This window comes from Epinephelus lanceolatus, chromosome 12 (genome assembly GCF_041903045.1).
Source record: "Epinephelus lanceolatus isolate andai-2023 chromosome 12, ASM4190304v1, whole genome shotgun sequence".
Taxonomy (NCBI): domain Eukaryota; kingdom Metazoa; phylum Chordata; class Actinopteri; order Perciformes; family Serranidae; genus Epinephelus; species Epinephelus lanceolatus.
This window is the reverse complement of record NC_135745.1, coordinates 20,310,293-20,334,404: the sequence shown is the minus strand read 5'-3', so window position 1 is coordinate 20,334,404 and position 24,112 is coordinate 20,310,293. Positions and strand designations below refer to the sequence as shown.

The following is a 24,112-nucleotide window of genomic DNA, read 5'->3' as shown; positions in this document are numbered from 1 at the left end:
AAAGACCTTATCTCAGACATGTTAAAGGGAAAATGCTAAGAAAATTGTGGTGGCAGTTTCCAAAACTTGTACTGTGTAATGACTTGCTCTGTCGAAAAGCACACACTGCACCAGGGCAGCCAGTGGTGTTTCAAGTGCTGATTCCCAAAACACTGATCACAGAGACTATGAACATTTTACATGGTGATCCCTGCTCTGGTCATTACAGTGCGGATCGCGCATTCAAGAAAGCTCTAACTATGTGCTATTGGCCTAGCATGAGGTCTGATCTTGATGAATTTTGTGATTTGTGTCACACATGTGAGGCTTTTAGAAAACCTGTACCAAAACACAGAGCTCCCCTACAGTCCATACAGGCAGAGACACCGTTCCAGTTTGTGTGCACAGATATCACTGAGCTGCCTGTTACTTCACAGGGCCATAGGTATGTACTTGTAGTAGAAGACCACTTTACAAAGTACGTCAGTGCATTCCCTATGTCAGATCAGAAGGCATCTACTGTAGCACAACTGCTTTGTGACCGTTACATTCCTGAACACGGAGTCCCGGAGGAACTGTTTTCAGATCAGGGATGACAGTATGAATCTGAAATCATCCAGACTATATGTCAGAGACTGAACATCAAAAAGAAGAGAACCTCACCATATCACCCGTGTGGTAATGGGATGGTTGAGAGATTTAACAGGACTCTTAAAGAACAGCTGGCTAAACTCATTTTTCAAAACGGTGGTGAATGGGATCACTACCTGCCAGCGATAGTTCTCTCATATAACTCAACCCCACACACTAGTACTGGATAGGGGAGAGTGGGGTAATTTGTGCCAAGGGGCAAGTAGTGCCACCCCTGTTATTTAGAAAACCATAGAAGAAGTTGGTCATGTGACCACATATTTTTGAAGAGGCATCCATTTCGCTCATCCTGCAAAGAAGGGAGACACATGGCTTGAGAGGTAAGCACATTTAAGTTCAAAAAACATTTTTTTGCCCTCCAAAGTAAAATTTCTATGATTAAGGTTTTTTGATTGCTGTGTTTGAACAATTGTAGAAAACTTTGAAAACAGTTCACACATGTTTTAGTGCTTTAGTAAGCTACATCATGAGTCTATACAGTTAGCATGATGCTAGCTCAAAACAGCTGGGGGATGCATTTTTTTCAAAATGGTGGGCTTGGGGTAATTTGTGCCAAAGGACCTGGGTTAAGTTGTGCCAGTGGCACAACTTCCCCCAACTTATGATTATTTACTATATATTACTTTATTGTATTTTATTGTTATTGTACATTGTATTCTTACATTTGATCACTAAAACTATGTGCCATTCTTAATTTTAGACCAAAATCCATCATGCCACGCAGATACAAAAGGAAGACAGACAGGGTTTCAACTCCTCTTGAGGAGTTGGAAAGAGCAGTGAAAGAGGTGCAACAGGGGAAGACCATACGTCAGGTTGGAAAGGAGATGAAGATCTGCAGGATGACCATAAAAAGATATATGGATAAGAAAAAAATAGGAGAAGTAACAAAGCCAGGCTATGAAAGAACAGCAGCCGCCAAACGAGTCTTCAGTGAGAACATGGAGAAAGAGCTAGCTGACCATATTAAAACACTAGCAGCAATGTTTCATGGCTTAGGTGTCATGAAATGCCGTGAACTGGCTTTTGAGTTTGCACAAAGAAATAACATTGACATGCCTGCCAGCTGGACCAGAGACCAAAAAGCAGGTTAGATCAAGTATAGGCTATTGGATAGTTATTTGGAGCAGATAGCTTCAACTTAGCCTAAATCTGAATGTAAACTGCAATGTGCTGATAAACTTTTAACCTTTTCTAGGACCTGATTGGTTCAACGCCTTTAAAGCACGCTACCATTTGGCATGCCGCGTTCCTGAAGCAACCTCTCTTGGAAGAGCTACTGCCTTTAATAAGCACAACGTGGGGGAGTTCTTTGATAACCTCTCTAAAGTGATGGACAGGTAACTTAATAATCACGTGGCTTTGACATGCTGATATGATCACCTGCACACTCCGAGCCCTCTCTCTCTCTCTCTCTCACACACACACACACACACACACACCCTGACTAGCCTGAGTAGCCTGGCAGCCTGGGAAGGAGAGAGGGCACATCATCTCTAGAGGGTCTTCTGTCCTCAACAGCAGAGTTGACATTTACACACACAACCACATCCAAGTATGTTAAAACTGCTTTAAACTTCTCTGATCATCAGCACTACCTTTTATTTCATTTCAGGTACAGCTTCCCTCCACACATGATGTACAATATGGATGAAACTGGTGTGACGACAGTGCAGACACCCAAGCAGGTTGTCACAGAAAAAGGGAAGAAACAAGTGGGTTCAGTAACATCTGCTGAAAGAGGAGAGCTCGTCACTGTGGCCTGTGCAGTAAACGCCACTGGAAATGCAGTACCACCCATGTTCATTTTCCCGCGTGTCCGCTTCAAGGAAAGCCTCATGAATGGATCACCAGCAGGTTCCATTGGTCATTGTACAAAGTCTGGATGGATGAATGAAGACGCCTTCCTCATCTTCCTGGAGCACTTCATCCGCCACACCAACTGCTCCACCGATCACCCAGTCCTGCTCATTCTGGACAACCATGAGTCTCACATCTCACTCAATTCAGTGACAATTGCTAAAGAGAATGGGGTCATTATGCTCACCCTGCCACCTCACACCGCTTGCAACCATTAGACAAAACTGTCTATGGACCACTCAAAACCTACTATAACCGAGCGATGGATGGGTGGATGCGATCACATCCTGGGCGAACAGTATCGATCTACGAGGTCCCAGAACTTGTGAAGCGAGCGTTCCTCTCTGCAATGTCACCAACAAACATAACCTCAGGTTTCAGAGCAACGGGCATATACCCTTTCAACAGGGACATCTTCCCGGAAGAAGACTATGCACCATCAATGGTGACAGACAGGGCAAATCCAGAAGATGAACCCAGTGCCATTGCTGACCTTCCTGGAGAAGAGCCCTCCACCAGTGCAGCTGCTCACCTGCCTGGACCATCACATGTGCCAACACATGTCACAGGTATTTTAAAAAAAGTCTTGTAGGCCAATAGTGGCAGTGCGCATAGTGGCGCGGCTCAGGCTTACCCTCCATCTGACCATGCAATCTTGTTGTTTCCTGCGTTCAATGACAATAAAGTTCCTTTCCTTTCCTTGAAGCAGGTCCAGACCCAGGAGAGCCACCTGCTACTCTGCCAAATCCCGAGCACTCATCAAGTGACGAATCTGGTTGTTCTGCTCACTTGGGTTATGTGTCTCCAGAAGTCATTCTTCCCTTGCCAAAATCCACAGAAAGAAAGAACAGAATTGTAAGAAAGAAAGTGAAAACAAGTATTGTGACTGACACACCTGAGAAGATGGAGTTGGAGAAGGCTCACAAAGAAAAAGAAGATAAAAAGGCTGAACAGGAAAATAAAAAGAATGAAAGAGAGAAGAAAAGGGCTCTGAAACCTGCAAATCAAACCAAAACCAAGAAGAAAATGGCTGTGTACAGTAGCTCAGAAGAAAGCTCCACCACCGATGATGAGGCAGAAGATGGCCTGGAGAAGACACACAGCAGAGAAAAGGAACGGGCTGAAAAGAAGAAAAGGAGTGGAAATAAGAAGGGGGTTCTGAAAGGGTCAAAACCAACCAAACCCCAAAAAAAAGTGCTCTCCAGTAGCTCAGAAGAGAGTGACTTTCTGATTCCACTTAGCGATGCCACTGAATATGAGAGTTCAGATGTCCAGAGTGACGATGATGATGATGATACAAGGACAAAATTGAAACTCAGCTCAGGATGAATAATTTAGGCTCTGTATGGGAAAGTATGAAAACTATTACAGGTTTAGGAGAAAATAGTAGAAATAACTTGGAGCTTCAAGGCTACAGATTGGATTTTCAACTGGCACAGGATTTTAATGAGTTTTTTGTCAGATTCGACACATATGATTTTAGCGACAAACATTTTCAACTCAGGAACAGTTTACAGTCTACATCCTCTTTCTCTCCCTCCCTTGATGAGCGCAGTGTAATCAGATGCTTTAAAGCATGCAAACCTAGGAAAAGCTCAGGACCTGATCACATATGTAGTAAGATGCTGAGAGTTTGTGCAGAGCAACTTGGCCCTATTTTTAACTACATTTTTAACTTGTCTATCACACAGCAGAAAGTGCCGGCATTATGGAAGCAGTCTACTGTGGTTCCTGTTGCCAAATGCAGTCTCCCCAAAGTTTTAAATGATTTCAGGCCTGTTGCTTTAACTTCTTTGGTCATGAAATCGTTTGAAAAATTGATTAAAGCAGAACTGCTGGACAAAACTGAGCACCTCCTGGACCCTCTCCAATTCGCTTATAGAAATGGGAGGGGTGTTCAAGACGCTACCATCACTTTAATGAACTTCTTATATAAACATCTAGAGGGAAACAGGAACCACGCTAGGCTGCTTTTTGTTGATTTCTCATCAGCCTTCAATACTATCCAGCCACATATGTTGGTTGAGAAACTGATTCACAATTTCAGTTTAGATCCAAGTATTGTTGGCTGGCTTCTTGATTTTCTCATCAACAGGACTCAGAGAGTAAAGGTGAACGGGAAATTGTCAAATGCCCGCATATCTTCTACCGGCTCCCCCCAAGGATGTGTTTTATCTCCATTATTATACATCCTATATACAAATGACTGTCGCAGCTTCCACAAAAACAGATATATCATCAAATTTGCTGACGATTCAGTTATTGTCAGCCTCCTTGATGACAGTGAAACTAGCCACGGTCCTGTTGTTGATGATTTTATCTTGTGGTGTGAAAATGCATTCCAACAACTTAACGTCACAAAAACAAAAGATATGTGCATAGATTTTAGACGATCCCCCCCTGCTCCCCGGAACAGCGTTGTCAAGGGTGAGGCTGTGGAGATTGTATCTAACTACAAATATCTAGGCACTGTGATTGACAATAATCTGAAATTTAACTGTAATACCGAAGCGCTGTGCAAGAAAGGCCAGCAGCGTCTTTTCTGTTTAAGGAAACTCGCCAGATTTCAAATTGATAAATCCCTGATGTCGCTGTTTTATTCTGCTTTTATTGAATCTGTTCTATCCTTTTCTATTATTTGTTGGTACGGCAATCTAGGGACCAGAGAGAAAAATGCCCTTGACAGGATTGTTAAGGTGGCAAGTAAGATTGTAGGAGTGCAGTTCACCAGTCTGAATCATATTTTTACCAGGCAGGTTCTTAAAAAAGCTGTGTCCATTCAGTCCCATAGTGACCATCCTCTCAGCTCAGAATATAACCTGTTACCTTCTGGCCAACGGCTGCAAGTTCCAACTGCCACAAAAAACAGATATAAAAATTCCTTCATCCCAGTCTCCATCAGAGCCTTAAACGACTCCTGTAGGAGGTAACTGCAAAGGCGTGTCTGTGAATTTAATCAAACAAATTGGATTTGGATCGTGTGTATGATTGTATATATTGTATGTGTATTATTGTATATTTACTCTGTGGGGTGGGAGTGTTGGCTCTGACTGACAAAATGTGGAACTGACTTGATGCAGACTTTATTTACAAAGGACAGATATTGTCTAAATCTCTCATAGTTAATTACCTGTGTGGTAAATGGATTATCCATTCTGGTCTGAAAGAATGGGAAATTGATTGACAGATGTGATTTGATACTGATACTGATCACGCCTGATCTCGTTAGATCTCGGAGAGACCTAGCCTAATCTACAGGTTCCCTTTAACTGGTATGCAAATCGCACATAGCACTTTGAATTGCACTTATGAACTCTGACCCCAATCCCCCCTCCCCCATGAAAAGAAAAAAAAAAAAAAAAAAAAACCTTGTCTGACTGACGTATGCTCCTAGGTTTCTTTCTATTTTGGATTGACAGATGTGATTTGATACTGATACTGATCACGCCTGATCTCGTTAGATCTCGGAGAGACCTAGCCTGATCCATGGGTTCTCTCTAACTGGTATGCAAATCGCACATAGCACTTTGAATTGCACTTTACGAACTCTGTCCCCCACCCCCACCCCCATGCAAAAATACTTGTCTGTGTCACAATCCCTGTCTCTCAGTCCTCTCCTGCCACTCTGCTGCAGTGTTTTTCCACTCCCCCTCCCTCTGCTTCACTCTACCTGCCAGCCGCGCCCACCTCATCAGCCCAACTCTGCTCACCTGCCTACACAGCTGCAGCTCATCAACCAGCCCTGCATATAAGCCTCTCCAGCACCTTCACTCACTGCCAGATTGTTCTTTAGCATTATGCGAGACTCTCCAGCGTTCTTCTCCTGCCTGATCTCCCGGCGCCAACTCTGCCTGTCCCCGACCTGCTCTCCTCGTCTGCCTCCCGGTAAACTCACCTGCCTTCTGTCCCCGACCTCGTGCTTTGCTTCAGCGTCTCTGGTTTCTGCCTGCTCGTCTGGTCTCGACTCCTCCGCCCGGCCTCGTCTACCCTCCTGCCTGCTCCTCAACGGTGCTTCTGCCTTCGCTGACGGCTCTTCTAGCTACGACCCCCCCCACCGGCTCCCGACCTCGCCTCAGCTCACTCCTCGTCGGCTTCTCAGCACGATCAGCCGGCGCTTCAGCCTACGGTGCGTCTGCCTTGCCACCTTTGGCTGCCGTAAGCTTGATCTCTTTCCCTCATCTGAGCCTCAGAGACTGTGTGAGGGCAACTTGCCCGAAGAACGAACTTTATTCTGTGTTTATTCTGCCTGCTGCATTCCCTGTTTGCTGTGGTGCTAATAAAAGTCATTACCAACTGTTCCTGCGAGCCTGGTACTGCATTTGGGTCCACAAACACACCCGTTTCAGTCTGACTGACGTATGCTCTTAGGTTTTTATTTTTATTTATCTGTGTGTTTTGTTTCTCATGCAAATGTACTTTTTGCAAATGTACTTTCTGCAATTTGTTTATAATGCCTGTGCCTGCGGCAACCTAATTTGCCCATATTGGGACATAATAAAGTTGAAGTGAAGTGAAGTGATGGTGACAAGGATCTGTCTGCTGGTGACTATGTCATTGTGAAGTTTGCAGGTAAAAAATCCAAATCCTATAACTATGTTGGATTGGTGGAGAATGTTGAAGGTGACGAGATCAGTGCAAAGTTTCTGAAGCAAAGTTGTAAGAGGTCTGATGGAAAGCCCATCTTCACATTTAGAGAGAATGATGAAGGAGTCATCCCTAGAGGTGATGTGCTCAAGAAACTACCCACACCACAAAAGCTTGGTGGTACAGCCAGAAGGGAGCACAAGTTCACATTCCCCTGCAGCATTGACAAGTGGAATGTCCAGTAGTAGGCCAAATCTGTGAAGATATTCAGATGCAGATGCAGTTAGGTGCTCATTTTGGAATTTTCATTTTGTTCTGAGCATGTGTTCATGTGGCGCTAGGCCTTGTTGAAGCAAATTGGCCTTTGATGATGTTAAAACTTTAAATAAACATTAAACAAGTACTTTTGTATTGAATTTGTCTTGCTTTTATATAGCATTATCGTTTGTGAGATTAAAATGATCTTTTTTACTTCAGTTATCAACGGCACAATTTACCCCAGTGTATTCTGACTAATGGCACAACTTACCCCGCACTGGGGGCAAATTGTGCCACAAAACCACTTTTTTTTCTAAAGCTATATTTCTCAAACAGTTTATTTAAGATCCAAAGTGATTGCTCCCAGGGATGCACAACATCCTAAACTATATGTACATATTTTAGTTGGAGGCATTCCTGTAAGCCCCTTGCGTAAAAGGCACTTTAAGTAAAAATTGGCACTACTTACCCCACTCTCCCCTACTCACCTTTTTTTCTTGCTCATGGCAGGGAGCCTCGTCTGCCTGCTGCTGTGCCTCTATCCACACCTGTGTTATCACTAACACCGCAGAACTATGGCACTGAACTGGTGAGACGGTTTGACACAGTTTTCCAAGTGGTTCGCACTCATCGTGAAGAACAGAGACTCAAGCGTGAGTACTACTACAATGAGCATGTGAAGTTCAAACCTTATCACTGTGGAGATCTTGTGTGGATGGATAATCCCACTACACAGAGAAAGAAACTTGAACCTAACTGGACTGGACCTTACAAAGTTGTCAAGTCGGATAACAACAGGCTGCTATACAAGCTAGTGGATTTGAGACAACCTCAAGCTGGACCCAAAGTTGTTCACTATGACCGCTTAAAGCCATATCGATCCTCAGCGCATGTGAACCAGCCTGTGATTCCACAGCATATGGGCACTCTCCCCATGTATACAGCATTATCTGGTTCCCTCCCCTTGTGTCCGAGAAAACTGTTGCCCCTGCCTGCCCTTCTGTTCCCCTGCTACGGAGACCATCAGGGCAGATCTCTCAAGTCCTGCCACAACAAAATGAACACACTGGTGTGGCTCCCGCAGTGCCTAGTGGGACATGTGGCTCATCCACGACTCGTTCGGGCCGTGCTGTTCGCAGGCCACAGCGGCTGATGCTGTGAACAAGGCCCTTTCACTCAAATGACTGATATAGACTCTTTTGTTGCTGATATAAGATGCACATTTGTGCTGCTGTATTACTTTGTTTCAGGTGGACATTGTTGGTTGTCATTCGTGTGTTTCCAGATGTTGTTTTTCTAGGGTCAAGGAAAAGTATTTTGATATGAGCTTATGTGACTTTTGATTCCCTTTTAATACACCTGTTATATGCTGTGTTTTGTTCTGTTTCCCACTTACCTAGCAGTGACAGGGTAGATGTTACCTTTCAGGGTGCAGATGAGATTTGTTGTGAAATGAGGACATTTCATTCAAAGAGGGGGAGGAATGTAAGATGAGATTTATTTTGTTTTAGTGTTGGTCTGAATGTTGTTTTGTTTTGGGTATTAGTTGAATATTTCATGATTTAGCTAATGGCTTATTATTTGATAAAACATTATTTACATTTGTTGGAATGAGGAACTATATACATAAGCTGCTTTGTAGTGTTTCGTTTACATTGGGCGGATTGATATGTGTCATTGAATAGTCAGTTGTCCTACTTTTCTAAACGGACATTAAAGTATCCACATGTTTTTCCTCCGGAGAAATTGTCCCCATGCTGTTATTACCCACGCTACCCCATATACAGTATTATACAGTTAATGCTAACTCAACACCAGCATTACACTAGTAATGTTGGTTACCAAATGTTAAAGCTAACACTATCAAAAACTGTATTGTTACCAAATATTAGCCCTTTATAATGTTGGTAATGTTAGCTAACATTATTATCTACTGACAAGGTATGTGCCCACCGGCAACAATAGTTGCCGCTTGGACAAATGATTGCATACAGAAAAAACTATACATCCAATGTAATATTTTTGTTGTTTGGATGATTCTAGAAACTTTCATGATTAAGTAGATATATATATGTGTCAACAAAAAACATATTGTTATCATATGAAAATCACCTTTTCTTGTGGGGGTTTGTCGTCGCCATGCCCTCAGTGAGATGGGTCAGGAACTCAACAACGCCATGTGACATGAAGTATGTGGAAACTTAATTTTTTTTCTTAATATGATTTTCTAAGGTGTCTACTCACATATCATTGATATATAACATGTATAGTATTTAGAAATGTATTTATAAGTGGAAAATGACAGGCATACACTTTGGCAACTATTGTTGCCGGTTGGCTTAAATGCGTTTTAATGCTTGGTTATTTGTTATTTACAAATATATTTATTTATGGAGCTTTTTTCCTATCTTTATTCAAGAAAGTGGTATGTCAATTTGAGAGCATTATTCATTGATTTCACGTTTCTCTCTCTCTCTCTCTCTCTCTCTCTCTCTCTCTCTCTCTCTCTCTTTACTTTTAACGTTCTCAAAGAAAGAGAAATGTCCTCTTTCTTCCTAATAATGTTTTTTTCTTCCCTCATGGCAGGGCTGGAAAGTGTTACAGATTGCGTTTCTCCAAAAGTCGATTATGGTTCAACCTTCTCGCTGTGGCGCCCACCCCCGCAGCCAACGCACAACGCAGTTAAAGAGTACCCGCCCGGGCGGGACACTCTAAAACTAAAGCAAGTTCGCCCGCAAGGAGGGAGGGATCATTTCATTGGTCAACAATAAACCTGGCGTTCTATTGGTTGGGGGATTTTGACAGGGTTGTTACACAAAAAAATCCAAGAGCAGGGCAGAAATCTGAGAGCAGAAATTCCACGAGCGCACAGAAGCAGCTTGAGGGCGAGGAGAAGAGCTGAAGCTGGAGCAGGAAATCTGTGCAAGCAACATGGTATCTGAGTGCGAGCACACAGTTTGAGCAGAAACAGTAGATCTAAGCACAAGCAGAGGCTATTTGAGTGTGAGGGCAGGGTTTTGAGGGACAATATTACAAAATCTGAATGTGAAATCAATAAATAATGCTCTCAAATTGACAAACCACTCTCTTGAATAAAGATAGGAAAAAAGCTCCATATTTATTTTAACTGATCTGCTGTTGTAGAATTTATCAACTGTCTCTGTTACAGGGCGTTCAGGGCCTCCTTTTCCTACGTCTCCTCCTCCCCCCAGGTAAGAGATTATTCCACATGTTTGATTAACAGACATAATATACATTAAAATAACAAAGACAGTCAGTCTTGGGGCTCAACAAATGACTGCTGAGAAGCCATGTTGTGTAACTCTCTCTCTTCTTTGTGTTTCTCTCTGTCCCCAGACCAGACACACAGGCCTGAGAGATTAAAGACCAGCCTCATGGACCAAGGAGTGGATGTGATAATATTGATAAGTGATTGATATTAAGCTTACTGAGCTACTTCCATGTGAACATGTATCTGCTGCATCACACACACACACACACACACACACACACACACACACACACACACGCTGCTCTGATTGTATCTTGTGTTTAAGAAAACAGCACTGTTAGTGAATGACTTCAAACAAAATGTATTGGTATTATGCTCCATAGTTTTGCTGCCAGCAGCTACATGTACTAGAGTCAACAGTGAGTGACAGAGAATCACTCACTGCTGTGCTGAATAAAGAGCTCACATTGTTTGACAGCATGTGTTCCACTACAAGATCTATACATGTCACAGTCACAATAAAATGTCTTCCTGATTAAAAACAATCAAAAGCACAAAGTTTTGTGTTTCTTGGTCTCTTGTTTTTCCCAGCTGGTCTCTGAGCAGTGACAAGGATCACAACTGTATTTTCCTAAACTGAAGACTTACATTTTCATGTGAGCAGCTCATTCACTTTTACATGGTCGCCCTGTGTACAAAGCAAATGCCAAACATTCAGGCAAACTGTTAAATATATAAAACTGCAAATAAAAGATAAGAATAAACTCAGGAAAGATACAGAAGTGCATTAAACGTGCATTTAATTTAGGCATTCAGTGGACATACAGAGAAAGCTGGAATTAATGACAATAAAGTTCTGATGCATGATAATATATACAGATAATACAAACACTGTAGTTGTGTTTAAAGGTAAACTATGCAGGATAATACAAACGTGATCCCTCTCAGTCATCACTTATGGGCCACTTAAAGTGTGTGGAGGTGTTTTTATCTGCAGAGACTCTGCCGTCTGCCTGTAATTTGTTATTTTCTTCTAATGTTGCTGTGTTTGTGACGTTCCTGAGCACAGAGTGCAGGTGAGGTCGGGACTTTCTAAAAAGGTAGCGACCAGGTGACAGACTGTAAGCTGTATGCATCCAAAAGGAAGCTAGAAAAACTGTGGATACAGCGCTGGAAAAAAAAAAAAATCTAATATGGTATTATATTCTCTATAAACCCATATGTGCAAAACAGGTTGGTTTTGTCACATATTTTAATACAACATCAGATTGAGAGGTTGTAGAACACTATGGAGTTTATGTGGCCTCAAGCACAAAAGTTATTTTATTATGTAATGTAATTTATCTGTAAACCTGCTGGGATACTTTTATCATGAAATGTTGGAGGACAGACTGCAGGGTAAGGAAGCAGATATATCAGTTAAAGACCCCAGAGGTCCAGATTACAGTTAAATTGCACATGTGCGTGTGGATGGGTGATCATGTAACTACACACACCCTCTGAATTTCTTTCCCTTTCTCATCATGACAGTGGCTGGTTGGCAGTAGGTATATAAAGACGTGTGTGCTTAACAGCTGTGTCAAACTCTGTTCATCAGCCATGGACAAAAGTGTGCTGCTGGTCCTGTTGTGTCTGCAGGTTTTCCTGCTCATCACAGCCTTCACTTCTACTGATGCAGCCGCTGTGGTGAGAGATGATCAGCTGCCTCCTGATCAGGTAAAAACATCCACTGACTGTAAGAAGCTTCTCCTATTGTCACAATGTGCTGGTTTAACATTGTTTTCTCTCACCTTTAAAGTCATCGAATGTTTCACTGCTATGTTCAGTATCAACATGTCCTCGTTATGTTAAAAGGAAATGTCATCTGGCTGACATTATGTGTTCTTCTCAACTATTTATTGTTACTAAAAAAGTGTTCAAACATAATGTCTGTGAGACAGGGTTGCATTAAAAGGAGCCAAACTACGTACATGAAGAATTAAGTTGTTTTCTAAGAGGAGTTTAGACTCAGTTTTGATCACCAGATGGATCAATCATCATATTATTGTTTTCTAGCATTTTATTTTCTATCATTTTAAATATTTCATTTTCTATAGTTAAACCTATAAAAGAACATTTTTCCCTGGTTTAACACACTTTTTTTTAAAATAAGTTTACAGAAGTACAGATGAAAGTAAGATGAAAGATGAAGTACAGATGAAACCACCACAAATTTCACTTTAATATTGACACTATTAAACTTTTTTTTTTTTTTTTCATACATTGTTCCACATTAACAATGTCACTGTACCCTGTATTTATTAAATACTTGTAACCATTAAAGTACAAGTATAATTTAGGCTGTTTCTCATTCCCTGATAAACTCAGCCTGTTACCTTCCTTTTCTCTAAACTCTTTCCATCCTTTATTTACATTTTTGGCCCACTGTATGTCTCCAGTATTTTACTGACACCCTATATGAACTAAATATTCACACTGTGCTGGCTGTAATCTAAAGCGTTATTCAAAGAGTTTGTTCTGTTTTAATTTGCAGTTTGGATTTCATTAATTGTTTGAGAGCTGACACCTGTAATTTGTTACAGGTGGAGAGAAGAATTGTAAACAGACGAAAGAGATATTTCCAGGGTGGCTCTTACCCAGGAGGAACTGGACTGGCAATAAAGACTGTAAGACCAAACTTTAATGCAGTTTATTTCTTTCCATATTCTAATTACATAAAGGAATCTTCCAGAATGTGTCTCAATAAACAGTTGCTAAAGATCCTTACTGTCAGATTTAAATATTTTAATTAACTCATTATTAAGCAAAGGGCGGCACGGTGGTGTCGTGGTTAGCACTCTTGCCTCACAGCAAGAGGGTTGCCGGTTCGATCCCGGGCGTGGGAGCCCTTCTGTGCAGAGTTTGCATGTTCTCCCCGTGTCAGCGTGGGTTCTCTCCGGGCACTCCGGCTTCCTCCCACAGTCCAAAGACATGCAGATTGGGGACTAGGTTAATTGATAACTCTAAATTGTCCGTAGGTGTGAATGGTTGTTTGTCTCTATGTGTCAGCCCTGCAATAGTCTGGCGACCTGTCCAGGGTGTACCCTGCCTCTCGCCCAATGTCAGCTGGGATAGGCTCCAGCCCCCCCGCGACCCTCAAGAGGATGAAGCGGTTAGAAGATTAATGAATGAATGAATTATTAAGCAAGTTGTATCAATCATATTTCTTAATGTTTGGTTATTTGTTACTCAGAAATATATTTATTTAAACTGATCTGCTGTTGTAAAATGTGTCAACTGTCTCTGTTACAGGTCCCTCAGGGTTTGCCAGGCCCTCATCCCCTCACGTAAGAGATTATTCCTCATGTAAACGGAAATATGTCCAACATGTTTGATTTAAAGACATAATATACATGAAAGTAATGACCATTGTTAAAATAATTAGTTTATATAGTTTGGATGATAAAAATATAACGATTAGGAAAGAAAGAAGATGAAAACTCTTTTTTCTGGTGAGGTTTTGTTCTAAAAGTAAATGTTTTGTGAATAAACAGTTTGTAAGCATCTGTAATTATATTTGTGTTTTTTTTTTTTTTTTTGAAATGAAAACAGACATGATGGATATTTCATGTGTGGCCATTTCGCAGGAGGATGTGTGATTGGTCAGGCGGTAAGACCAAACTTTCAATGCAGAGTTTATTCCTTTCCATATTGTTATTAAGCAAGTTGTATCAATGATAGTTCTTAATGTTTGGTTATTTGTTACTCAGAAATATATTTATTTGAACTGATCTGCTGTTGTAAATTTTGTCAACTGTCTCTGTTACAGGGCAAGCCAACCCCTCTTCCCCCTCCCAGGTAAGAGATTATCTCATGTGGACACAAATGTGTCCAACATGTTTGATTAACAGACATAATATACACTGAAGTAACAAAGACAGTCAGTCTTGGGGCTCAACAAATGACTGTTGAGAAGCCATGTTGTGTAACTCTTTCTTTTCTTTGTGTTTCTCTCTGTCCCCAGACCAGACACACAGGCCTGAGAGATTAAAGACCAGCCTCATGGACCAAGGAGTGGATGTGATAATATTGATAAGTGATTGATATTAAGCTTACTGAGCTACTTCCATGTGATCATGTATCTGCTGCATCACACACACACACACACACACACACACACTGCTCTGATTGTATCTTGTGTTTAAGAAAACAGCACTGTTAGTGAATGACTTACAACAAAATGCATCTTACAATGAAAACTCTGTCTGCATGTCTGTTCCACGTTTTTCTCCTCACTGACTTGGTCAATCCATGTGAAATTTGGCACAGTGGTAGAGGGTCATGGGAGGATGTGAATGAAGTAATATTACATCAATTGGCCAAAGGGGGGCGCTATAGCAACCGATAGAAATTGCAAACTTTGAATGGGCATATCTCATGCCCCGTATGTCATAGAAACATGAAACTTTGCACAGAGGTGCCTCTCCTCATGAGGAACAAATTTGCCTCAAGAACCCATAACTTCCGGTTATATAGATTTTCCGCCATTTTGAATTTTTTGAAAAACACTTAAAATCGATCTCTTCCTAGGAAGTTTGACCGATCTGCATAAAACTCGGTGAACATAATCTAGGCCCTCTTGGCAAAAGTTGGAAAACTTACTAAAACTGAGCTTCTATAAGGCAATGAATATTGTGGAGGGCGTGGCTCATCACATAAAGGTGTATAACATCTCAAGGGTTTCAGTGATCACCACGCAACTTTGTAGGCATATGACCACACATAATCTGAGGGGAGCCCTCCATTATTGACCTGATCAAACAAAATGGGGGTGCTAGAGAGCTAATTTCTTATCTAGGCCTAACTGCCTTATTGATTTTTACTAAACTTGGTAGATATGTAGAACAGGACGCCTCAAGGTGACTGGAGAAATTTAACTCTAATTGGTAACTGGGTGGCGCTATAACAACAGAAAAAAAGCTTAAAAATGGCTAAAATGCGACCGATCGCTGTGGCTCCCCCTGTGGCCAAATGTTTTTACCTCAACTACTAATGTACAGTTTCAGCCCACTAACTATCCCACTATTGGCAATGGTACTACTGTACTTTCAATAAAGCAATCGCACCATCAAATTCACAAAAACTCTAACTGAACCCATTAAGAAGAGCAATGTATTCAGACATAGTTTCCTATGACCTGTATCCCAAACACACACCATGTGAAACTGTGCTTGGGCAACTGTGCACTCAATGGGTATTGACTAGTTGGTATTATGCTCCATAGTTTTGCTGCCAGCAGCTACATGTACTAGAGTCAACAGTGAGTGACAGAGAATCACTCACTGCTGTGCTGAATAAAGAGCTCACATTGTTTGACAGCATGTGTTCCACTACAAGATCTATACATGTCACAGTCACAATAAAATGTCTTCCTGATTAAAAACAATCAAAAGCACAAAGTTTTGTGTTTCTTGGTCTCTTGTTTTTTCCCAGCTAGTCACAACTGTGCTTTCCTAAACTGAAGATTTACATTTTCATTTGAGCAGCTCATTCACTTTTGCATGGTGAATATCGTGAACCTGGGGTTGGCTTCCATTTTGTCACTCAAGCAGCAACTAAGAACTTGACACATGTAGTCACAGTCTGTGAGTTATATGTCATAGCTGGGGTGGGCAGAGAAGGTGATGCTGATCATCACATCTGGGATATGCTGTACTATGTATTAGTGTGTTCAATGTTTGACATTCACACACAACTTCAACAGTGTATCTCACCATTGTCAGAGTCTGTGTTTCATTCTGAGCCGTTGACTCAGGCTTTCACTGAAAGGATGTGCATGTGCATTTGTAGGACAGCCAATAGGAACGCTCTCTCTCTTTGAAATGAGCTGTGATTGGTCATGGAAGTCTTCAGTCACATGCTAGATTTTCTAAAGCCAGAAAACTCAAGAGGAAAAGCAAAAGTCTAGCTTTCATAGTCTCCAAGTTTATTATGGGATTTTTGCCAAATGACGTCAAAATAAATCTGACAACCTCAGGTTTAACTGCAAACAGATTTCTTTCTTTAAGCCCCCAAATTCATCAGAAAATCAAAGCAGAGATCTCACGAGGGTTCTGGACAGACTGTATGAACACATCTGTGCAAAACAGGTGGGTTTTGTCACATATTTTAATACAACATCGTCAGATTGAGAGGTTGTAGTACACTATGGAGTTTATGTGGCCTCAAGCACAAAAGTTATTTTATTATGTAATGTAATTTATCTGTAAACCTGCTGGGATACTTTTATCATGAAATGTTGGAGGACAGACTGCAGGGTAAGGAAGCAGATATATCAGTTAAAGACCCCAGAGGTCCAGATTACAGTTAAATTGGTCCTGTGCTTAAACAAACAATTTTAAATTGCACATGTGCGTGTGGATGGGTGATTTACATCTACACACACCCTCTGAATTTCTTTCCCTTTCTCATCATGACAGTGGTTGGTTGGCAGTAGGTATATAAAGACGTGTGTGTTTAACAGCTGTGTCAAACTCTGTTCATCAGCCATGGACAAAAGTGTGCTGCTGGTCCTGTTGTGTCTGCAGGTTTTCCTGCTCATCACAGCCTTCACTTCTACTGATGCAGCTGCTGTGGTGAGAGATGATCAGCTGCCTCCTGATCAGGTAAAAACATCCACTGACTGTAAGAAGCTTCTCCTATTGTCACAATGTGCTGGTTTAACATTGTTTTCTCTCACCTTTAAAGTCATTGAATGTTTCACTGCTATGTTCAGTATCAACATGTCCTCGTTATGTTAAAAGGAAACGTCATCTGGCTGACATTATGTGTTCTTCTAAACTAGGGATGCACCGAAATGAAAATTTGTGGCCGAAGCCGAAGCCGAAGCCGAGTAATATTAAAGGCTTGGCCGAATACCGAATATCGTTGTTTAGTTGTTGCAGATGAACTCCCTCCAGATTAGTGTTGTCACGGTACCAAAACTGGGACCCACTGTGCGATACCTAAAATAAATGGTTCTGCTAAAATATCATGGTTCTGAGTAGTATCACAATACCACAGCGAAAATGAGGCAGATGTGCCTTTTGTCATTTATAAAAAGATAAATCACTTTTCTACAATACATCAATGATATTTCAATGGAATAAATTACTTATTGACTTATTCATACTTCAAAGACAGCATCAATGAGTGATGAACATAGGGGGGATCAAAATAAAATAAATAAATAAAATAAGAATCAACCAGCCACCCTCTTCCCCTTCATAAGTAAAGAACAGTCTTTAAAGTGGGGTGAGGTTTGTGGACCGTGAACGGTTCGTTCCTCCTCTGACACATCACATACCTGTGTTCAGCTGGCTCGGCTGTTCAGGTATTTCTGGGCAGTCCACACACCAAGAAGAGGATATTATTGGAGCCGATTTCTCCGTCGTGGTAAGCCGATGGCTGCCGTATTTGACAGGAATAGGTATTCCTGTCTGTGTCTGTGACCCCCGTTCAACCCACAACCGGTGGGATTCGCCTTTTGTTTCTGCTGCTGGTTGAAATCTGTAGGCTGCTCGCACAGCGTGAATGATTTAAGCCTATTTTGCTCGCTCAAAACTATTTTTAGTTGCAAATGCGAGTGCTTGACGGACGGATCGCTACACTGCCGACATTTTACTCCGCCCGTCACGGCATGCTATTTGATTGCGTTATCTTGCTTTTAACTTATTCCACCAAATACCGAATGTGTGTTTTTTTGCAATATTCGGCCGAATATATTCGGTTATCGAATATTCGGTGCATCCCTATTCTAAACTATTTATTGTTACTAAAAAAGTGTTCAAACATAATGTCTGTGAGACAGGGTTGCATTAAAAGGAGCCAGACTACGTACATGAAGAATTAAGTTGTTTTCTAAGAGGAGTTTAGACTCAGTTTTGATCACCAGATGGATCAATCATCATATTATTGTTTTCTAGCATTTTATTTTCTATCATTTTAAACATTTAATTTTCTATGGTTAAAGCTATAAAAGAACATTTTTCCCTGGTTTAACACGCATCTTTTTAAATAAGTATAAGTACTGTGTATGTATGAACTTATTTTTACAAAGTATTTCTTTTTAACAAGTACAGATGAAACCACCACAAATTTCACTTTAATATTGACACTATTTTCTTTTTTGGAACCAAGAATTTATTGGCATTCGTATGCACTTACACACATATTTTGCTTACATCTGATTCTTCTTTGTTACATACATACATAAAAACCGAAGTTATACAAGAAATGTATAAACTAAACAGTTGAACCAGTAACAGTTCGGCAAACAACTCAGTCTTGTTGGATTGTTTCTGATATTCCTCTGCACAAATACACTCGGACAGTTCTCCTAAGACAGCACAGTTTAACAGTGTTTCACATTGGCAAATTTAAGTATGCACTTATGGGAGCCCATCTAGTTCTGAAAATGTCCATCTTAAGATGAAGGTGTGCTGTTATCTTCTCCATTACATATACCTTCTTCACCCTCTCATGCCACTGAAGTATAGTAGAAGTGGTTTAAGCCATGATAGAGTTATCATCTTCCTGGCTACTAATAGTAGGACATGTAATAGATACAGCTTCCTTTTTTCCAATCTTCCCTTAGGGAGTGCTCCAATAATATAAAATTGTGGAGTCAGAGGTAAATCAATGTTCAATATAGAGAATAATTCATTCCAAATCCCCTCCCAATATTTTTTTAACTTTGGGCAGTCCCAAAATATGTGTGTGTGGTCACCTATCTGATGACATTCCCTCCAGCACAAATTCGTTTTACTACTATCAAATTTGGAAATTATGGAGGGAGTTCTAAAATGCCTAATTTTTAATTTCCAGTTGAATTCTTTCCACATTGGACTACTGGTTATTTTATGCCCCTCTTCACACACATCTTCCCAGCATGTATCTTCAGTAATAATATTCATTTCTAACTCCCATTTCTCTTTTACATCAAGAACACTCCCCGACATCAGCAAATTTAAACATTTGTAAATTTGTGAGACACCCTTAGTACCTTTCTTTTCTTTTATAATATTTATAAACAAGTCTTCTATGGGAGTGGGTTGTTTCTTAAGTATACCCCATTCTTTGTGTGACATCAAGTAACTTCTCAGTTGAAAATACCTATGAAAGTCTTTATGTGTCAGACCAAATCTATCTTGCAGTTGTCTAAAAGACCGCAAGACTTCCCCTTCAAACATCTGGTTTATCATCGTAAGCCCCTATTCCCCCATTCTTTAAACCCAACATCCAGTTTGTTTGGTACAAAATTCACCAGCCCAGAAATTTTCATTACCCTTGAAATCTCCATGGGGGCTCCAATATTTTTCCTAATCACATTCCAAAATCTTTGGGTACACTTAATTCAATCATTTTTAATCTTAAGTTTATTTTGAGTTTTCTTATCCAAGAAGGGTAGTGTCTCAAGAGGCACTGCTGCACATGAGCCTTTTTCTAGCTCAAGCCAATTTGTTTCTTCATTTTGCAAACACCATTCTACCATTGCTCTAAGTTGAGCGGCCCAAAACTATACTTTCAAGTTTGGCAGATCAAGACCCCCCAACCTCTTGGGCCAGGTTAACTGTTTCAGTCTAATTCTGGGTTTTCAATATTGACACTATTAAACTTTTTTTTTTAAATTTCCATGCATTGTTCCACATTAACAATGTCACTGTACCCCGTCATTATTAAATACTTGTACCACACAACCTGTTACCTTCTTATTCCCTAAACTCTTCCCTGTATTTACATTTTTGGCCCACTGTATGTCTCCAGTATTTTACTGACACCCTATATGAACTAAATAGTCACACTGTGCTGGCTGTAATCTAAAGCGTTATTCAAAGAGTTTGTTCTGTTTTAATTTGCAGTTTGATTTTCATTCATTTGTTGAGAGCTGACACCTGTAATTTGTTATAGGTGGAGAAAAATGGAAACAGACTTAAAAGAAATATCCAGTGTGGCTATTTCGCAGGAGGATGTGGAGCAGCAGGTGAACAGGTGAGACCAAACCTTAATGCAGAGTTTATTCCTTTCCATATTATAACTACATAACATAATCTTCCAGAATGTGTCTCAATAAACAGTTGCTAAAGATCCTTACTGTCAGATTTCAATATTTTAATTAGCTCATTATTAAGCAAGTTGTATCAATCATAGTTCTTAATGTTTGGTTATTTGATATTCAGAAATATATTTATTTGAACTGTGCACAGAAGCAGCTTGAGGGCGAGGAGAAGAGCTGAAGCTGGAGCAGGAAATCTGTGCAAGCAACATGGTATCTGAGTGCGAGCACACAGTTTGAGCAGAAACAGTAGATCTAAGCGCAAGCAGAGGCTATTTGAGTGTGAGGGCAGGGTTTTGAGGGACAATATTACAAAATCTGAATGTGAAATCAATGAATAATGCTCTCAAATTGACATACCACTCTCTTGAATAAAGATAGGAAAAAAGCTCCATATTTATTTTAACTGATCTGCTGTTGTAGAATTTATCAACTGTCTCTGTTACAGGGCCCTCCAGGCCCTCCAAGCCCTCCTTTTCCTCCATCTCCTCCTCCCCCCAGGTAAGAGATTATTCCACATGTTTGATTAACAGACATAATGTACATTAAAATAACAAAGACAGTCAGTCTTGGGGCTCAACAAATGACTGTTGAGAAGCCATGTTGTGTAACTCTTTCTTTTCTTTGTGTTTCTCTCTGTCCCCAGACCAGACACACAGGCCTGAGAGATTAAAGACCAGCCTCATGGACCAAGGAGTGGATGTGATAATATTGATAAGTGATTAATATTAAGCTTACTGAGCTACTTCCATGTGATCATGTATCTGCTGCATCACACACACACACACACACACACACACACACACGCACACACGCACGCACACACACACACACACACACACACAGCTCTGATTGTATCTTGTGTTTACGAAAACAGCACTGTTAGTGAATGACTTCAAACAAAATGTATTGGTATTATGCTCCATAGTTTTGCTGCCAGCAGCTACATGTACTAGAGTCAACAGTGAGTGACAGAGAATCACTCACTGCTGTGCTGAATAAAGAGCTCACATTGTTTGACAGCATGTGTTCCACTACAAGATCTATACATGTCACAGTCACAATAAAATGTCTTCCTGATTAAAAACAATCAAAAGCACAAAGTTTTGTATTTCTTCAGTTATTTTAGCTTGTTTTAGACAATAGAGAAAGATGCAAGTGGTGCGTTTAGAAATACTCATTCCATGTGCTGGAGTGCACTCTGGTACAAGCTTGACTGTTCGTAAATTCGGAGCATTGTCTGAATGAACTGTTCAGTTATTCAGTGCACCGCACTCTCAGAGTGGCAGAGCGCTGAGTGGAGTGAATGTGTGAATAACTGCTCATTAATCCATAGAGAAATATATGGCTCAGCTTCTTCAACCAACAGGGCTCTTATTTTAGTTTAGAGCATCAGACTGAATTTACGACCACACCATGTCAGGTCACTCACTTTCCGGGACCACGAATGTTACTTGAACAAGTACACTGACCAACGTCACCAGACTGGCCGACCCGTATGCTCTCACTCAGTGGATGGATGATGAAGGTGGGATGGCCGGCTTTGTGGTTGACTATGCCAATCTTACAAAGAACAACAACACTTAAATGGTTTCCTCCAGTTTTTTTTGCTATCAAAGCTAACGTTAGCTAATGCGCTAAAAAGTTAAGTGTTACGGAGAAATCCAATATTCCTCTTAATACCTCCCAAATTTCTGATGAGGTGGACATGATAACCCTTAATACACATAACGTTATTCATCCTTACAACAGGAAATACTTTTTCCCTAACCTGATATGAAGTTTGCGCTGCACATATGAGCATTTGTGATGATCGGCTTCGTCCGGTATTTTAATCTTATCACATTTAAAGGCACTATGTGTAACAATTTCAGTTGTTCTTTGAGATGAACAAATTTTGCAGTCAAAAGTGTGTCCTAGCACATGTGTACTTACCTCCATCAGCGTATCTAAGTATGTCCATAAGCTCCGAAATTCTCATTTACATATACATTGCGACCGGTGTCTCATCATGTACGTGCGCCATCTTGAAAATACAGGTACGTACAGGGACATACTTGAGAAATATGGAATCGCCTTTCGCGTTTTCACTTGTCGGTTTCCGGTTTCAGTCTGCAGGTAGAGTGATGAAAAGCAGCAGCAAGCAGGCTAGTCACAAGTGCCGGTGCAACTGAAAAAAGGCAAAAAGGCAACGTGACCGGTGATTTCAAAAAACAAGGATCAACAGTTGTTAGCCGCTGTTAGTGCTGTTAGCGGCGCTGGTGGCTAACAGTTGTTAGCGACGCAGTGTTGCGAGGAGAGGGATGAGGTGTGTGAGGCTGAGCCACTTGTCAGTTGTCAAAAGACATGATGTGATTGGTTTGTTTCGATTTACACCTGCCCCAACAGTCCTACATTGTAAACACAGCCAGCATGGTGAGGAGGGGGTTTTTCAACTCACGCTGCGTGTGTCTGTGTAGAAGCCTGAATGAATACTCCATGAAGTATCAGATGACATGGTTTCATCAATGTTATCATAGCTTTTTGGTACACAGCGGCTACCGTTGTTGCAATATGCATTTGAAACAGTGAGGCACTAGAGTGCGCTATCCGTTTGAATACAATATACGACATACTCGATTTTTATCAGGATATGTAGTTTTTGCTGATTCTGCCAGTTCGGGGAGCATCCTGATTGAAGCTTGAAGAAACAAGAGATTCATTGAAACTTAACAATAAAAGTTTAATAACATAAAACACTAAATAATATGCTTTTCCAATATTGAGAACAAAATGTTTTTACAGGGTATATGCAGGAATCCTGAGGTTAATTTCAATACCTTTTAAGACTTTTTTAAGACCTTCCAAAAAAACCTTAAGACCTCATCCCCACTGCTGTCGTTAGCAGCAACGCATCTTTAACTTAGGCAGGTTTATTAACCCTATGGGCCCTAGGCATTTTTGGGGGTATTTTTACTGCCTTTACTTTTAAGCTCAACTGACTGAATGGGGGTTTTACTGACTCAGTGACATGGTATGTACAAGATGCTGCTGTTGATTAAAACTGCCTCCCAACTGGATGTTTTGGTCATGCACATGCTTAAACAAAATAGCGGCTAAAGTTACCGATTACATTGAAGATATCTTCAGCTGGTACTAGAGCCAGCACATTTTTAAACAGCCATGAATGGCAACGTTGCCTATTTCTTTCCTACAGGTGTGTTTATTCATCCTGCCGTTACAAAAGGTAGCATAACGTTATCAATTGACAAACGTTAGCAGTTAGCAAAAGTTACCTAAACGTTAGCTAATCGCTAACGTTAGCTAACGTTGGCTAACGTTGGGTAATCGCTAACGCTAATTGCTACATACACCACAGTGTCTCCAGGGTGAAGGCATATATAACCTAATAATGACAGTGATGCAAATAACCTAATTGTGATGCAGGCTGCAAAATCTGATGCAGAGGGGGAGGGAATATCACCTACTTGGCGGAG

General features: G+C 40.8%; 1 protein-coding gene across 1 annotated transcript; it reads left to right on the top strand.

Moving 5' to 3' along the window:
- The first annotated feature begins 12,155 nt into the window (after positions 1–12,155).
- On the top strand, positions 12,156–16,002 carry LOC144464994 (uncharacterized). The gene is made up of 6 exons (XM_078172822.1): positions 12,156–12,280; positions 13,147–13,230; positions 13,856–13,890; positions 14,156–14,213; positions 14,373–14,401; positions 14,568–16,002. Exons 1-6 carry the CDS (start codon positions 12,164–12,166, stop codon positions 14,584–14,586), a joined length of 342 nt encoding a protein of 113 aa, XP_078028948.1. The 5' UTR covers positions 12,156–12,163; the 3' UTR covers positions 14,587–16,002.
- Positions 16,003–24,112: the final 8,110 nt, after the last annotated feature.